At 37.7% G+C, this 17,044-nt stretch overlaps 1 protein-coding gene across 5 annotated transcripts in view; it reads left to right on the top strand.

The window, feature by feature from the left end:
• JPH1 (junctophilin 1) overlaps positions 1–17,044 on the top strand; it is a 91,828-nt gene that overhangs the window by 52,376 nt on the left and 22,408 nt on the right. For all 5 annotated transcript variants that reach the window (XM_069779541.1, XM_069779540.1, XM_069779539.1 and 2 more), the window contains exon 3: positions 3,268–3,386. In XM_069779541.1, coding sequence (XP_069635642.1) covers positions 3,268–3,386 — 119 coding nt within the window. The remainder of the gene's footprint in view (positions 1–3,267; positions 3,387–17,044) is intronic.

The raw sequence follows: 17,044 nt of genomic DNA, 5'->3' as shown, positions 1-17,044 counted from the left end.
TGACTTGGTATATCATAGACTTAAATATCCATGAATAATTACTGATAATAAACAAAAGTTCAAGAATTTACAGTGACAAAATTACTTCAGGAACAAAAGGTAAAGGCAGCTTTCCCAAACTGTGTAAAGCATAAATGGAGCAAATGGATTATATTTCAGTGGGGCTACCCTGCTGTGATAGCTCTCTCTTATAAACATTATCCTTCAAAACTAACAGATTTCTCCATAGTCTCTGATAATAACACTCTGATAGTGTGGCAGTCAGCGCAAGGCAGAATAAAACAAGTACAAATGAAATGTAGTGCCAAGCAGCAGTAACTGTAAGCAGGTAATATGGAAAACAGAGATACAAATGAAGTGTGGAAGTTAGCATTAAAAAAACGGCAAATTATATAGCAACAGAAAAATTATTTGAGTCTGACACTTATAAGTAAGTATGCAGGAAGTGAAAGAAATGTCTGAATATACAGTTGCAAATTGAGATAATAAAGTATGCATTGCTGAAATTAGCCAGTAAAGCATCCAAATGCCAAGATGATAAATAGCAAATAATGCAAATAATGAAGAGCCTGTGTTCACAAGCGAAGCACAGTGCTTCTGTTCTGTACAGAAGCACTGGCTCTGCCGGTTCCTCCTGTTCTTTTCACATTTGCTGTATGTCATCCATGATGCTTGCTGAAGAGGCCGTCAGGGACGTGTCTCAGCACAGCCACGTGCACACACTTTTGTTTGGCTAGTCGAAGGCCCGCTCAGGAGCATAAACGCTGTTCTTGTGCCTTACCCTCCTGTGCCTATTTAGTTAATCTTGCTGTGCTGTCTCTCAGCGACAGTACAGCACTGATGCTCTGCTCAAGTGTGTCACTGAGACACGCGTTGGCAGCATTCGCGTCTGAACAGTCGCTCCTGTTCTGGTCTGCTGGAACTCCTGACTGTGAGTACAAAAGGGGCAGGATAGCAGGAAGTGCAAGCTGGAAAAAAAAAAAGTTGTAAGATAAGGCAGCCAAGGAAAGCAGTGCTCATTTTCCTTCTATTCCATTGGCTTCTTCCTGCTGTGACTTGCTTTGCCCAGCTTCATGTGACAAAGTTTCACTAGCTTATTACTCATGTCACCATCTAATTCCTTAACTAATTGATACTGTATGCTTGGACAGGATGTGTGATTTGCTTCTTGCATATAATAATATAGAAAATTCACAGACATCAATAAATAACTGTACTATCCTGGTAGTATGTTTTCCTGATGCTGGTCATTTCGTATATTAGCTTTTAAAACGTCTGTTGTAGCCGTGGCAATAGTATGAGACTATTTTTATATGGGAATAGTCTGGTTGTTCCGTCATCACAAAAGGATGATCAGTGTCTAGTTTATCTATGTGCCGACTACATTATTGTCTCACAAAACAACGTCCCAGTGCTACGATTGCTTCATTAAGTTTATGCTATGTAGACATAATTATGTAGGAGCTAAGAATAGCTCATCTAATTGAAAATAATGATTATAGAGAAAGAACGGGTTTGATTACTGTTACTAAGCAAGCACATACCATACAACCATTCATGAACTGCACAGAACACATATGGGATTATATGGTGTATTCGTTTTGATTAACAGTTTCTTTCCCCCATCCCGAGTACAAGTCAAAGGTGTTACTGCTTATTTGCTCATTATCTTTTTTCTCAGAGACCTAGAGGGACCTGCGAGAAGGCAGCGTGAGCTGATGTTTATCCAGTAAATTATGACAAGCTAAGCTTTGAGATAACATTCAACATTTATCCCCACACACATTTTAGGGAGGATGTAACTTAAATAAATCTTCTCCAGGCACCACAGATGAAACCGTCTATGTGGGTTTTTTATGTCTGTGTTTATACTAGTACCCTACGGGATTAAACATCCTTTTAGAAATGCAAAGTCTGCCATACTGTTAATCTCTTGGTGCTCATTCTGGTTAATGCTAACATTTAATTCTTGCTTCATCTAAAACACATAGAACTCTTCTTTATTCCTTGAAAATAAAACTGAATTTTTACAGCAGAGTTGCTGAAAGTTTTCATTTATTTGATTGCTGTTGATTAGTATCACCAGGCACATAGGATAAAAGTTGCTGCTGCTGTTGTCCTCTTAACTAATTTTTTTCTTACTTAAGTGTCAGTTTTCTACTAGAAAGTTATGAGAAAATTCCTGAGATCATGAAATTTAATATATCTGGTTTAGAAATGTTATTAATGTCTCTAGAGGCTCAAAAAACTCTGCCAGTTTGCCATGTTTAGCTTCCCCTCTGTTCTAATGAACCATTTCATAGCCCTAGGCTATGTGCTAGTGCTGTAGAGGCACAGAGCGATCACTGCCATCAGGAATTTTTAAACACGTGACTGTTTAAAAAATGAAGTGGGGAAGGAAGATGGGACAAACAGTGATGCAATCTTGCAGTAACACAACTATCAGTTTGCACAGTCTGGAATCAGAGACATTGCACAAGCTGTTCTTGAGGCTTTTTGAGAAATAGCAGAAGGAAAAAAGTGGAAGCAGAGGGCAGATTACTTTATGAAAGTATTCCAAACTGTTGTCTTGACTTCAGAAAAGTTGCCTTTTCAGTTTGTTTTGGATTTGAAATTCAGTGAGTTACAAGAATTTAAAACTCTTAAGTCCCCATTTATGCAAATGCCTATTGAAGAATCAAACACATTTTCCATCCCATTTCTTTCCAAAATGGTCTGATTGTGGAAGACATTTCTCAGTTTTTTAGGCCAACGTATGTCAGTTTTGCCCTTCAAAAAATTTTACATGGCACCCAGCATTGAGCATTAACTTTGAAATGTTTTAAAGGTAATAGCATTCCACAGTCCCCTTGAACACCATGTATCCTGGTCTCACAGACCGCTGTTTAGAAGTCTGTGTGGTGGCCCAGTCTGACCTTCTGTACACTTTTGTGCATGTTCTGGTAACATGTATTAAAATCATAATCCCAGGTTTTGGTCAGATACTATTATTTTTTTCTATTTAGAAATTTTAATTATAAGCTTGGACTGTAAACTGTGTACCTACAAGTAAATGTGATACAAAGATGAGCAGGACTGAAGAACTGAGAGGAATAGTGCGTTGGTTCTGAAATACTTTGATATGCAGTTACTCACAGCAAGTGGGCATAAGAGTGCACTATATAGTATAGTGTATGGTAGCTGAGGACAGTAGTCCTTTGCTCTCACATTATTGATGCAACTCATAAAAGACTCCTCTGCATATAAACTGTTTTCTATTTTGTACAGAACTGCACATGCAAGAGCTAAAGCTGATGCTGCGGATCAGGCTGCTCAGGCTGCTCGCCAGGAATGTGATATTGCAAGAGCAGTTGCCAGAGAACTTTCACCAAATTTCTACCAACCAGGTAATTATAGATTGGGGTTTTTGTGGCTACTGGTTTTTTATTGCAGTGAAAAGGTTCTGTGTTAAGTTAAAAAGTTGATTTCATTTTGAAAGTTGTCATTTATACAGAAACAATAGCCATGTGTAAGTCATGAAGAGGGTACATTTCTCAAGGAGATTTTGTTTTCATTTTTTAATCATTTGGTGACTGTTGCTTTGTATAAAAACAGTTGAGTGTCAAAAAGTCAGTATCAAGCATACACCTTTGCCTCACATTAATACCTTCTTCAGAACAGTGTCAAAGACAAACCTCAGAGAACATAAAGCAACATAAATTTGGGTTATTTCTATAATGTGTTTATTAGGGGGAAGATCCTTAGCTTTTTTACTGTCCAAGGAAATTTTTGACAGTCTCGGTTAGGTAAGGCCTGAGTTCTGGAGAATGCTTTACCGTTACACATACATAACCTGTGGGGGAATCTTCCTCTGTTACGCCTGTGGTGCTCTGTGGAACATTAGTCCCATACTCAAGATACCATAGAATAAAGTCTGTGCCACCTATATCAACATTGCAACCCATTTTCACCTGTCATGTTGTTTGGAAAGTTGCTATAGAAAGAAGCAAAGTAGGTTTTTCTTTGTTTTTCTGGTGTCTTTCCATGAGGTCAATATTTTTGTGTACTGCTGTCTAGCTTAAGATTGGCTAGATAAAATGGAACTCCAGTTGCCAATTTAATGTCTTTTCATAAGTCTGTCCTTTCTTTCACCTGTCAAATGAGTTGAGTCATATCTTGTTATTACTTTTCAAGGACTTGCCTGCACTTGTATGCTAATATAGATTATAGCTCTGAGATTCATTTTCACTTACCGTCATCATCTGCCCATCCTTGTTTCAGACACAAACCTGTTTATTCTTAAATGTACCAAATGGTGGATGCAGGCTAGTATCACGACCCGCAAAATCCAAGAACAACAAAATTCTTCAACATTTTCTAACAATCCACCTATTTCCTTCAATTTTTAGTATAAATGACCATTATATATAATTTGTAACTAAATCGTTACTGTCAGTTAGCTTAAATACTTGGGTTTTTCTTTATTCCTAAGTATTTAGTTGTAGAGAGCAATCTGTGTGTTTTGGGGTTGGGAAGGTTGGGGCACTCTTTTTTATTTGTTTAGTGCATAAGTCAAGGGCTGGTCACCTTGTGCAGGTTAGAATCTCCATTCCCCCTATTGCTCTTGCAAACTTTCTTTATACACATCCTGTTATAAATTCATCTTTCTTGAACATGGCTGTCCAGAACTGTAGGCAAAGCTCGAGAGAACTATTTCTAGTAGTAAGACTTTACTAGCTTTAAAATGGTATCAATATGTACCTCTCACTCTTGGAAGTGACCTCAGTAGAACCATATTAGTGGCCCATACTTACTCCTATGATGTCCAAGTCTTTTTCTTTTTCATTATTTCATTCTTCCATCAACTGATGAACTCCCAGTTTAGAGCAGCAGTTCATCTTATAAGTTAAGAAGTCATAAGCTTAGCCATGCAAAGAACTAATAACAGGGACCCTGTCAGAGGAAAAGCTTGATAGAGAATAAAAGTAAGAGGGAATTAAAGCATGTGGAATGAAAGTATTTCAAAGCTGCCAAACCGTAGAAATAAAGAAATGGCTGGGGTACTCAAGAGAAAATACAAACATCTGATGGTGTGAAATTTGACCCCAAGAAATCACCCAGATCAAGAATTTGTTAGGTGTCTTTTTTTACTTCCTGCCACAGGATATGAAGTAGCGTTGCTGATAAATTGGCTAAGATTTGGGGAGAGAAGGTGTGAGATTCTTATTTTCCTCTCATTTAAAACTTTTATTCCAATTACAGAAAGGAAGAGTTTGTATCCCTTCCCCAAATGCAGCTGTATATGTGTACAGTTATGTAGCAAAACATTTCTCAAAGTTTACTTACTCTATTCTTTGTGTGGAAAAGTCTATCAGCTATCTACCTATCAAAAGATAAATACCTCTTTTGGAGTCTAAGTTTTAAATTTCCTCATTATTTTCAAGATGGCCAAATACCGTATATTTGTACACATTTAAAAAAAAAATTGCTATTCCTATTGCTTAAGTAACTTTAAGATGACAAGATGTTAACTAAATTTCAGTTATCCCAAATAAGCTGTAGCAAAACACCAGATTCATGCATTACTGTGATCCTTTCAAATACTATCATGTCAAAGATACTTTCCATCCTCAGTGTTCACGATGCCTTTTTCAGATACATTCTTTCTGAGTAGTACCAGTTAACCCTGAGACTCACCTGTACACATACCTGCTTATTGAAGTATTTCACAAGTGTCATGCTATGAGTTACTGGACAATGTTATCATCAGCTTTTGTCATTTATGGTACTAGAATAGATAAATATTTCTGAGTATTTACCTTCACTCACACAAACAGCAGTAAATACCTGCTTTTCAAATAGCATTTTTCACGTGTTTGAATGAAAACAAGGTAACCATTATTGCTTCCCAATAGCAACTTCTCTGTTTTCTTCTGTTGCTTGAGCTTTTTATTTTTGCAGTATATAAGTTTCTGTTAGTGCTACTAAAAGGTAATGGTAAGTATTGTATCTCAGTCTCTGAAACTATAGTTAAGAGAAGGCTTTCCATTGTGCTAAATTGTCTTGAAAATAAGTTATTGTGGGAAAGGGTAATTTTTCTCTCATTGCTTGTACTGCTTAGTATGATAGGCAAGCATGCTGTCAGCAATGAATAAAGGTATGTAGTATATCAACAAGTCTCTTGAAAGAGAGAGAGAGAAAAAAAGTGAAAACAACAGTTAAGAATTTTTTTCTGTCTTAATGAGTGATCTCTGCATTACCTGCGGCCTAAGTCTATTTAAATATTTGAAAATCTTTTGATAAAGCTCTTAAATTTCAGATTCTTAAAAAGCAAGCTTCTGGGCCATATAGCCTAGTAGTACCCACAATTTATAATTAGAGTGAATATTCATCACTCATTGTACCGTGACAGTTCTTACTTCCCAATTACTTTCTCTCACATTTCAATTTTATGTTCATTAAGACATTCATCAGAAGCTGCCAAGAGGTTCTAGCTTTGTAATGTAGTTTAAAAGGAGATTGAAAGAAGGACAAAGCAGTAGGAAGCAAAGTAGCATCCAGCGGGTAAAAATAATAATGTCAGTCTGAATCATGAATATTGAGGTACCACAGAAATCTTGAGATCTAGCATTCCCAGTAATTACCTTAATATTTGTATATAAGGAAAGCAAATATGATTGAAAAGGTCAGTGCCATAGTGTAAAGACTTTCAAGGTTACAGGGAGATGTTTTACCTAAGCTTGTTTACACTAGTCTCAGGCAAGACGCTGCTTCTACTGCTGTAGCTAGTGATTAATAGCTATGAGGATGGTATATCTTTGCAGAGCCCTACCCGCAATGCTATACATTTTGTAGATTTAACAAATGTTGCAGTCTTTATTGATGCCATAGTTTACAGGCCTTTTTATCACCAAATAAAACAAATTTTGAGAAATCCCAGCTCTGACCTGTTTGTTTCCTCCAGGCATCGCTAAACTTGTAGATGTGTCAAAAGAGCATACCAGGACAGGAAACAAATGAAACCTGAATCATATCCACATTTAAGGGAGTCATTCAGGGACAGTTTAAGATTGTCTTTGCTTAGAGAAAAACAATAAATGCTGGTTTGTGTCTTTTGTTAAAACCTAGAGAAGAGCAAATGACTAATGAGAGTGCTGTATCAAAGGTGTAACAGAAAAGAAAGGCTTCTGACACCCAGTGAAAAGGAGGAATATTGTCCTAGTCTCGCACAAGGTTAATGGATGCTTTGACTTACCCATTGCATTCTAAATTCCACAGGCCATCTCTAGGATATACTCTTGTAAATGCACTATCAGGAGGTAGACTAAAGTATGAACTTGCACAGCTAAGCCATAATTGTCTGTATGCATATATATCCTGCAGCAAATGGATACTGCTCTTTCAGTTTGAATGAATAACATTTGATTAAATGAAAGAGGGGTAAAACTACTTTGCTGCAGGGTAACAGCAGTCTGAGCACTTTACCATGGAGCAATTAAGGTCTGGAAATTCAGATCTGAATGGTTTTATGGCAGATTATTTGTCAGGCCAGCCAGCTGCCAGATGAACATACATGGCTCACCAGAACAATTCATCCAGTGTTTGACCTCCTAAACAAGGCATGAGAGAAGTCAAGGAGCAGTTTATCAATTAACACTCTCTAAAGAGATGGACAGAATTTCTTTAGGTGAAATATATGAGCAGAGAACAAAGATTTTCTTATGAAAGAATAGGATTTTGTTGGATTTTACCAGTATTTTTTACAGTAATGTTTGGTTACTGTTACAGCATCAGTCTTAACATGCTGAACATCACTAGTTTCAGAAATAAGCATTTTAAGCTTATGATAAGTCAATTTCTAATGGCTTCTAATGCCTTAAAGAGCAACTGTGTTTTACATTCTCTTTTGACCAGTGGTGGATGTCTGTAGCCTTGGATGAAAACACATCCTTCCCATCTTCCTCTTCTCTCCCATCTCCACCTGCTCCAGTTCACAAAATCCAAACTCCATATGGACAGGAAAGAGAGATTTCTGCCTGATGCTAATTAACTGGAATGTACTGGCTAAACGCATGTGGACCAGGCCAGATATTTTTATTTAAAAAGCCAATTACAATGAGCATTTTGCCTGATTAGAGTTACCAGCCATGCCATCAGTTTGTGCCTTAAAGCATACGGAAGCTTACTAGTTATTCTTAGTCATACAAGAGCCTATTCATTTTCTGAAATTATTCAACATACGGCTTCATCATCCTCACACAACTGTTGTCAGGATTCTTGCTATGGCATCTTTTCTGTAGAATTTATTGCTTCCATCCTCTTTCTAAACAACTCTGGAGAAGCCAGAGGCTATAGAGGTATCCTAAGGCACTTCTGTTGTATCTGGTAATCAAAGAAAGAAGGTGCTTTAAAAGAAAAGGTATCAGATTCAAGCTTTATTCTTGTTCTCCCCTTCCTTTTTATAACTCTTGGCACACCAGTCTTCACAACTTGACTTCCAAATTTATCACCAGTCTTGCCAAACCCTAGGTACAGATACCCCTACCCTTCCACATCTTTCCTCTTGCACAGTGAGAGGCCCATCCAGCTTGCTGGCAATCTGCACCTATCCTGCCCCACTGCCATAGACGCATGCTGGCTCAACCCACTCTGCAGTGTTCCTGCATGCATCTGGGACAAGAGAACATACTTGGGAGAAAGCAAAAGAATAAGAGGTTACAAAGGAGTAGCCTTAATTCTTCAGTATACTTTCTGAATCTCTCCAAGATACTTTTGAGTGACATAATCAAATGATTTGGTTAGAAAAAAAGGTGCGTAATTAGTTTTGAGCAAATTAACTTTAATAACAGAGAACCAGTTTTCTGTAGAGAGATAAAGCTGTTACAGGCTTCCTATAGGCTTTTCACAGGCTTCCATTAAGTACTGAGCTAGTTAATTTGCATGTAGATACAACTTGTGGTTGCCTAGTAAAGGCTACAGGATCTGACTAGGAAGCTAGCTAGCTAGTCAGGCGACTAAGCTGGACTGCTTCAGTGCCGTCTTGGCTATGTTGCTATATTGAAGTAGCTTCTTGAATTCTAGCCTAGGTATACCTATCTAAGCTGCCACCATGGGGGTGTTAATTACAGGTATAACCTGAGAGAAAGAGGTCAGTGCTACCTCAGTGTTTTAATTGCCTCCTTTCTCCTGTTCAAAATTATTCATTTGCACCCCAAAAGAACTATTCCTTCCAGGACACAGAAAATGCCCACTTTTGGCCTGCTCCAGTAAATTTCTATATTGGTCTGTCACAGTGTCCATCAGCTAAGGACAAGATGAAGTAGGGTCTATCACATGAGAGTATTATCACAGTGTCAACTTTTCCATTATAAATCCTATTTATAACTGCGTCATAGATATTTGTTCCATGCTGAAATTCAGCAAACAAGTTCTGTACTATGACAACTTTCCTTACAGTGCTAATTTTCACCAGAGTATGTTGATTTATTTTGAAAGGATTTTATTATACTAGTGAAGGCTGAAATTACACTGAAAAAGGTTAGGTTTCGCATGTCATTTTTTTAACATGTGATATGGGTTACATTAGCACATCTCTACAGCTGTGCTGGTTACAGTGCCTTGTAGTACCTGACCATAAGCAGTTAACACTTGCTGTAGGCTTTTATGCTGTTGTTTTTATAGGAAATGGGGAATGAGAGATGTATTCCAGAGGAAAGGGTAGAACATTGGAGAAAAATAATCTTTGCAGCTGCATTCTACATTTGTCAAGGCCAGAGAAATAGGTGGCTAATATACATGGCTTTTTATTCCAAGAAGGTCTGTGAAACTTAAGACTTACTTAGAAGTAGAGAGAGTGTAGAGAGAGATCTGAAAAGGAAAGGTGTTATTTGGATTATAGACCTGAGTAATGTAAAGTAATGTAATATTGTTCAGTATGACATAGAAGATCATGCTGAGAATTTGGAGGACATTAAGATTTCTACCTATTAATCTTTTAACAGTTACTCACTCAGATCATAATTGGAACAGGAGTCAAACCTGGAACTGAAACACAGGCAACATGGAATTAGTAGTTGAATTTTTTTGTATGGTGAGATTAAACAGGATGAAGACTGTAAAAAGAGAAGGTAGGGGGACCAAGATCAGAGTAATCTGAGATTATCTTCCTTGAAAGTATAGTTAAAAATTGAAAGAAAAATGAGGGGGAAATAAAAGGATGAATGACGGACGTTAACAGAGGAGAATTGTTCCGGAAGAGGAGAATGGCCAGCTATGTCAAAGGAGGGGGAGAATAGAGTGCTGATAATGAGCTATGACTAAGCCTCAACAGAGGCTCCTCAAAAAGTAACAGATGAAGAGCAGAAGGTATTTTGTCAGGGGCAATTGCCAAACTGTGAAGACTACGGGATAGATTTGGAGATGAGGAGCAGTGAATGGATATTGCAAACTTAGAATTTAGAAATGAAAACTTAGACCGCAGAGGTGAAGGGGGAGAAATGACACTGCATGAGGTCAGAATGGTAAGTGGCATGATGATTGGGGTTTCTCTTGAAATACAAAAGATCAAGAATATGTTGGGAAAAAAGCCAGGACAGGATGGAAGACTAAGCAGATCACATGCCCTAGTTTTACCAGAATTAAATCGATTGTTGTGTTTCTATAGTTCTGGCATTTGCAGTGCAGCAGTCAGTTCTGTTAGCCCACTTCTGACTCTTAAGCTTCTTAATTGATTCCATTGCTAGATAAAAGAAATTAATTTTGCTAGAAGTGCGATGCAGCTTAATGAATACTGTTTCTGAGTATTGAAAAATACTGGATTAACCCTCGACCCTCCAAGAAAATTCATAAACCCATATAATTTAAAAGCAGTAAATTTTGTGTCTTTTCATTTTACTCCTGCTTTTGCATCTTCCAAGTTCATAATTTCAAGTGTTTTTCCTATAAACACAAGGAGATAAAGGAAACTTCTAAAAAAATGAAGTCTAACGTTATCATATAGTGATTAATCCCTTTGAAATATCTAGAGTTTAAGTAAAGGCAGTAATGCATATCTAAATCTGTGACTAGACTGAGTGGAGTCTAAAACTGTCTAGTTATTTCCGTGTTACTTTGCCCATCTAAATCACTCAAATGTAATTTTGGTTGTTTGGTGACATACATATATTTCATGTCTTCCAAATATTGAGCCTTATTGGCACATATTCCACAGGCATAAGAAGTGCTGACATCTAGAACCCAAACCCTGGGTTCATATCCTAGGCTCTGCTTTTTTCTTTAGTGGAAGAGTAGAAGAGTGTTCAGAGAAGAACAGTGCAGGCACTGTTTCTTCATCAAATAATGATTTTAAAAGAGCCAAAAGTTAGAAGGGCTTTGGCAAAAATTTCACTCAGTTATTAAATTTGCTAAAGGGCAATACCATTGTATTGAAAAGCATCTGACAGCTATGAATGATATTTTTCTCCTCCTAAAAGCTCTAAGTCATGTTATTTTACGGTTATTTCAAGTTGCTTTTGGAACTAGTTGCAGTTTTAATCTGAAGCTGATTGACCCATATCAGCAGAGCAACTACTATAATTTCAGTAATTTGTAATACCTGTGTAAACCTGCATATGTGGAAAGCTGGATCAGGAGCTTGAGGGTTGGTTTGTGTAAGAAATTTTGATTAAAGTTGTTGTCAGTATATGATACCAAATTCTGCAAAGACAACCAAATGCAAGGAAGAAAAACCTACTTCTTCCTCCATGTTTGTATGTGGCCCAAGAAGCAATGTATGTGAATTAACTTTTACAGTCTATTGACGGAGTCTTACTGAGAAATGGGGTGTTTATGTTAAAAGTTTTGATGTGGAATAGAAAGGCAAACCCAAGACTGCTTTGCAAGAGGAGAGAATATGCTAAGAGAACACTACGTATTAAAAGCCATAAGTATTTTTTTTTTAATGTAAAACATGGCTACCAAATTAGTTTCAGTTTTGTTCCTAAACTTCATCAAATATAGTGTATTTTCATGTTCAGCTAAAAGACAAGACATGACAGTTACTACTAATCTGTAAACTCCTGTTTTCAAAAGGAGAATCAAATGTGTTTAGATAGTTTTCCTGTGTGATTGCAATAGGAATACTGGAGGTTGTTGACAAGAAAAAAAAATAATAAATGGAAGTGAAAAATGGCACGGAGAGAGAAGCCTGATAAAGTTACAAGGAAATTGGTAAACAACACATCTGAGTCTTCACTAATGACTAGCCAAGTATCATGGGTGATATGTTGCATAGTTGTATAATATGGTGAAGAGCATGTTATTTAAATCAGCAGGTAACAGTGAAGTGGTATGTTGCAAAGAGAAGCTGGAACAGAGAAAAGCTGGAACAAGTGATAGGATGAGGGGAAACGGCCTCAAGTCGCACCAGGGGAGGTTTAGATTGGATATTAGGAAAAAATTCTTCACTGAGAAGGTTGTCAAGCACTGGAACAGGCTGCCCAGGGAAGTGGTTGAGTCACCATCTCTGGAGGTATTAAAAGATATGTAGATGTGGCACTTAGGAGACATGGCTTAGTGGTGGACTTGGCAGTGTTAGGTTAATGGTTGAACTTTCTGATCTTAAACATCTTTTCCAACCTTAATGATTCTATGATTCCGTGATTCTATGATTCTATGAAAAACAAAGTTCTCAGTAACATTCTACATATAGCTGAAAGTGGGTGCTACCATTTACAGTGGTGATCACTCACCAAATACAAGCTAGTCTGCAGAATCGTCAGACCTAGTATTTAAACTGAAGACAGTGACTTCCTCCTCAGAAGTGCTATGAGAAGTCTTTAAGGGCTGACAGACTCGGTCACTTGGAGATGAGATGTGAACCTGCTCCTACTGAGGTCAGTTGCCAAACTCCCATGGAGCAGAATGATAGCCATGCATTTGAAATGTGATACGGAGAAGCACCTAATACTCTTCCAGGCTGTATATACAGAAGAAGCACGTCATGGAGAAGAAGGGTAATGGTCCCTTCTCTGCATGATTCCAGTGACACTGAATCTGAAATACTGTGTATAACTTTGGGCATCGTCATATCAGAAAGATGTAGACATGTAAAGACATGTGGATTATACTGGGTAAAGGCAGCTATTATGCCCCATTAACAGTCTATATATATAAAATTCATCTTTTCAGAGAATATGCAGTTGTGATGAGAACAGAATTACAGCCTTTCACTTCTGCCCATCCTTTCTGATAGATAGAAAGGAGCTTAAAGAACACTACTGCTGCAGTTAACATTTGCTGAATTTTCCAGTGGATTTTTTCTAGTTTTCAGAAGAATGTTCCCATGATCAGAGGTTCATGTAATGTTCTTAATAATAGCTGTAAAACATACACTGATGCTAGGTTTCAGTCTCCCTCATGGCCCAGTGCAGCTCGGCTGAAGTAAAGTAGGCTCTAGATTTTCTGTGAAAAAGCTAAAACCTTACCTTCTCAGTTATCTCATATTAAGCAGCCTGGAGGCTCAGAAGCATTCAAGTAGATTATAGTACATGTGTTATTTAGCTGGGAACATTCACATTGAATACAATATGTGTATATTATCTAGCCTGGAAAAATGAAGCCTGTCCCTATATAGAGGAGCCATATGCAACACCATATAATCTTATCAAATATTTTTTTAAGTTAGTATTCATCAACAGAGAGTTAGGGTAAGTAAAGCAAGCTGTAATTAAGATTGCTGGTCATGAGCCATTTCTGTGTCCATAAGCTGATGTCCCAGTGAGGTGTTAGAGAGAGCTGCGCAGCACTCATTTTGCTGTCTATCAGGTAGGATAAATATTTTTATTTATATTTTTATTATATTTATATTATTTATATTTTTCTGATGGTACTGAATCCAAAAGTATAAGGGCCTACACAGAGTAATCTGCTATGCAGATACAATTATGAATTTTGTGCCCTTTTTTGCAAATGCCACAGCTACTTCAGTCACCTAGTAAAGCAGTCACAGAAATGGAGCAGAGATTGGATTTACAGTCAGAATAAATACATTGTTCTTACTTGGTGCTGACTGCAGACAGTTTTTGAGATTCATTAGTCTATTTTTTCCTGCCTTCAGATCTTTCAGTGTGTATGTCTACTCTATAATGATGCATTTAGAAACCTTTTGAGGAAGAAAATCTTACTTTTAGGGATTCTTTTATCCTTAATTATTTTTTAATTATTTATTGGAGAATAAAAAAATGGATGATGCAAAAATACTGTTAATGTATTATATTCAGGTATGTTTATGGTAGGATGACTCAAATTAATTTCAGATTTGGAGGAACTGACAGGAAGGGAGAGAAGAGGCAGTCTGAGTTTTGCACAGAGAGGAATTCCATTAACATCTTTGTTTTGTCATCCTACTGCTAGGCTAACAAGTTTGTGATGTTGCATATGATTTGAATTGTTTGGTGGAAGTCCATTTCCTTTTTTGTTACCATTGCTGTTGCTAGCAACTCAAGGCTGTGTGTTTGAGTAGGCGTTTTGATATTTTCAAGAAGCATTGTGAGATAACATAGTGCCATATACTTTTCAACAAATACCTGTGTGAAATGCAGAGAGACTAGCAGTAAAGTAGTCAGTTCACAGGCCACACCAATAGCTCTCGTGCTGTGTAAACATCAGAGCAGAGTAAACGCAGAGGCATAAGAACTAGCCTTGGGTTTGGCCAAAGTGTATGCGTGTCTCTGTATGTGTGGCAAGTAAATAAGTAGCTCAGCACTCTTGATCTTTGTCTAGTCCATGACAGGAAGCATTTGATGTGGGTTTTGAGAAGGCCCCATCATTTTCATTGATGTCAAACCCAGGAAAATAAAGTACTAGCAGATATTTTAAAGATGGTAGATAGGTTGGAAGTTGTTTAAGATACTGCACAAAACTGCTTCCTGAGCAGAGATAAAGTAGTTGAGAGGGCAACCTTGATACACAAGAATTTGTATGTTTGGGGTTCTTCTGCAGGAGACACTTAAGCAATTTCTATCAGTGATTACCTATTGTATGCTTATCTTTACTGAGCAAGAAGGGAAGGTTGCATTTAAGACTGCAGTAAAACCTGCTTGTATTCAGTGATGCCACCTGTTAAAGTGAGTCCTAGGTTGAAGATTTGTGTATTCTAACTTTTACATCACTGAATGATGATGTAGTTTTGTCAGGCTGTGGCAATAGTATAATATCACATTATGTGCTATCTTTGTGTTATATTTTTAGGTCATGGTAGTACATGGTTTGAAGGACAGCAGGCTGCCAGATCAAATCACAACAGTTCCATAAAATAAATACATGTAGGCATCGTTCTCCATGACGTTCATGGATCCAGTGAGTGAGTAACTGTTGGCACATGCAAGTTTCAGTGTTGCCTCCAGTGCAGTAGGAGAAGAAAGGCTACCAGGAGTACTGCTTAAGGAAGCAGTAATGCTAACAACAGATTGAGAAGCCCTGGAAGGAAGTATAAGCTGGAGGAAATTTCAGCAAAGGGAAGCTATTTTTGGGTGGGCAGGGGGCAGGAAATGAGGAGTTGGGAGTAAGAGTGAACTAAGAAAGATTACAAAGCATTCCAAATAGTAAACATTGTATTTTAGAGTATTTTTAGATTATGCAAAACATGCTTTCTTCTCCCTCTTGTTTACCTTGTAGTTTGCTTTCCTAGGCAGCCATGGTACTTCCATGCTAGTGGTATTAAGTCCAGAAAAAAAAGAAAGTATTGTAAGGCAGCCAAATGGAATTTAAAAATTAATCCAAGCAAGATTTTTTATTTGCCCCTTGCTAGGGAGGCTGCTTACTAGCATTTAAAATGTTGTTCATACCTCACTAAAATGCAGTTGCCATCATAGCCTAAAAGTTAAAGCAGGCATCCAGACTTAGGTTTCTTTTACATCTCACCAGATAGTGTCTACAATCCCTTCCATTTCAATTCTTCTTTCTGTTTAGTGACGTGCTTATTTTTAAACTTTAGCAAATGTGTGATTTTTTTCTCTAAAGTATTCTCAAGTACCGTTAAGGAGAACCATTATTCCAGCTGACATAACCAATGTTAGATGCAGCTAAAACAGGGCAACAGGGCCTATATATGTCATTCTGAATTAAGGAATTATTAAATAACATATATACATCACCAGGAGTAGGGAATTTCTTTCTAGGGAAATCCCACCTCCAACTTGGCAATCAAGTCAGGTGCCCTCTTACTGTCTGGGGGCCAGAAATCTTACATACCTTGCTGCACATTGACCCAACCAAGAAGCAGCTACGCCATTCCATGCCCTATTGCTGGGGCACTGCAGACACCTGGGGTGATAACCTCTTAAACTACCACTAGGAAGCATTTCTTTACCAAGAGGGTGGTCAAACACTGGAACAGGCTTCCTAGAGAGGTGGTCAATGCCCCAAGGCTGTCAGTGTTTAAGAGGCGTTTGGACAATGCCCTTAATAACATGCTTTAATTTGGTCAGCCCTGACTTGGTCAGGCAGTTGGACTAGATGATTGTTGTACGTCCCTTCCAACTGAAATATTCTATTCTATTCTATTCTATTCTATTCATATCTAAGTCAGGTAGAAATGATCTCTCAGACCCCTATGCCTCTTTAAGCACCTTGCCTTATATCCATCAATTTCTCTATGGCTGTAATCCTCACCCCTCAATTTCCAGCCCCATTCAGTCCCAGTTCAGTCTGCCAAGATGGCAGACAGGGCTGCCAGGCATTACTAAAACCATAACCATATCTCTGCTCCACTGAGTTCATCAACACATTTTACACATTCATTTGAGCTGAATTCAAGCCAGCAGCCTAGCAGTTAAAAGCTTTTTTTCCCTGTTACCAGTATAGCCTTCAGAAAAATGAGAATAAAACAGAGGAAGTACTAATGACATTAATTATAGTTCTTCCTCCACACACACATCTCCACAATGAAGCAATAATAATAAACCCTATCTTTCTAAAATTTACTGAATATAGTTATTTGCACTTTCATAATGACTCATCGAATCAATTCTTTTAGCAGACTGATAAACGATTATTTTTATTTCCTTCACCTAGAGTTACCATGCTG

The sequence above is a fragment of the Haliaeetus albicilla genome, chromosome 3, assembly GCF_947461875.1.
Source record: "Haliaeetus albicilla chromosome 3, bHalAlb1.1, whole genome shotgun sequence".
Lineage (NCBI taxonomy): Eukaryota > Metazoa > Chordata > Aves > Accipitriformes > Accipitridae > Haliaeetus > Haliaeetus albicilla.
The sequence above is the reverse complement of the archived record's forward strand: the minus strand, read 5'-3'. Positions and strand labels throughout refer to the sequence as shown.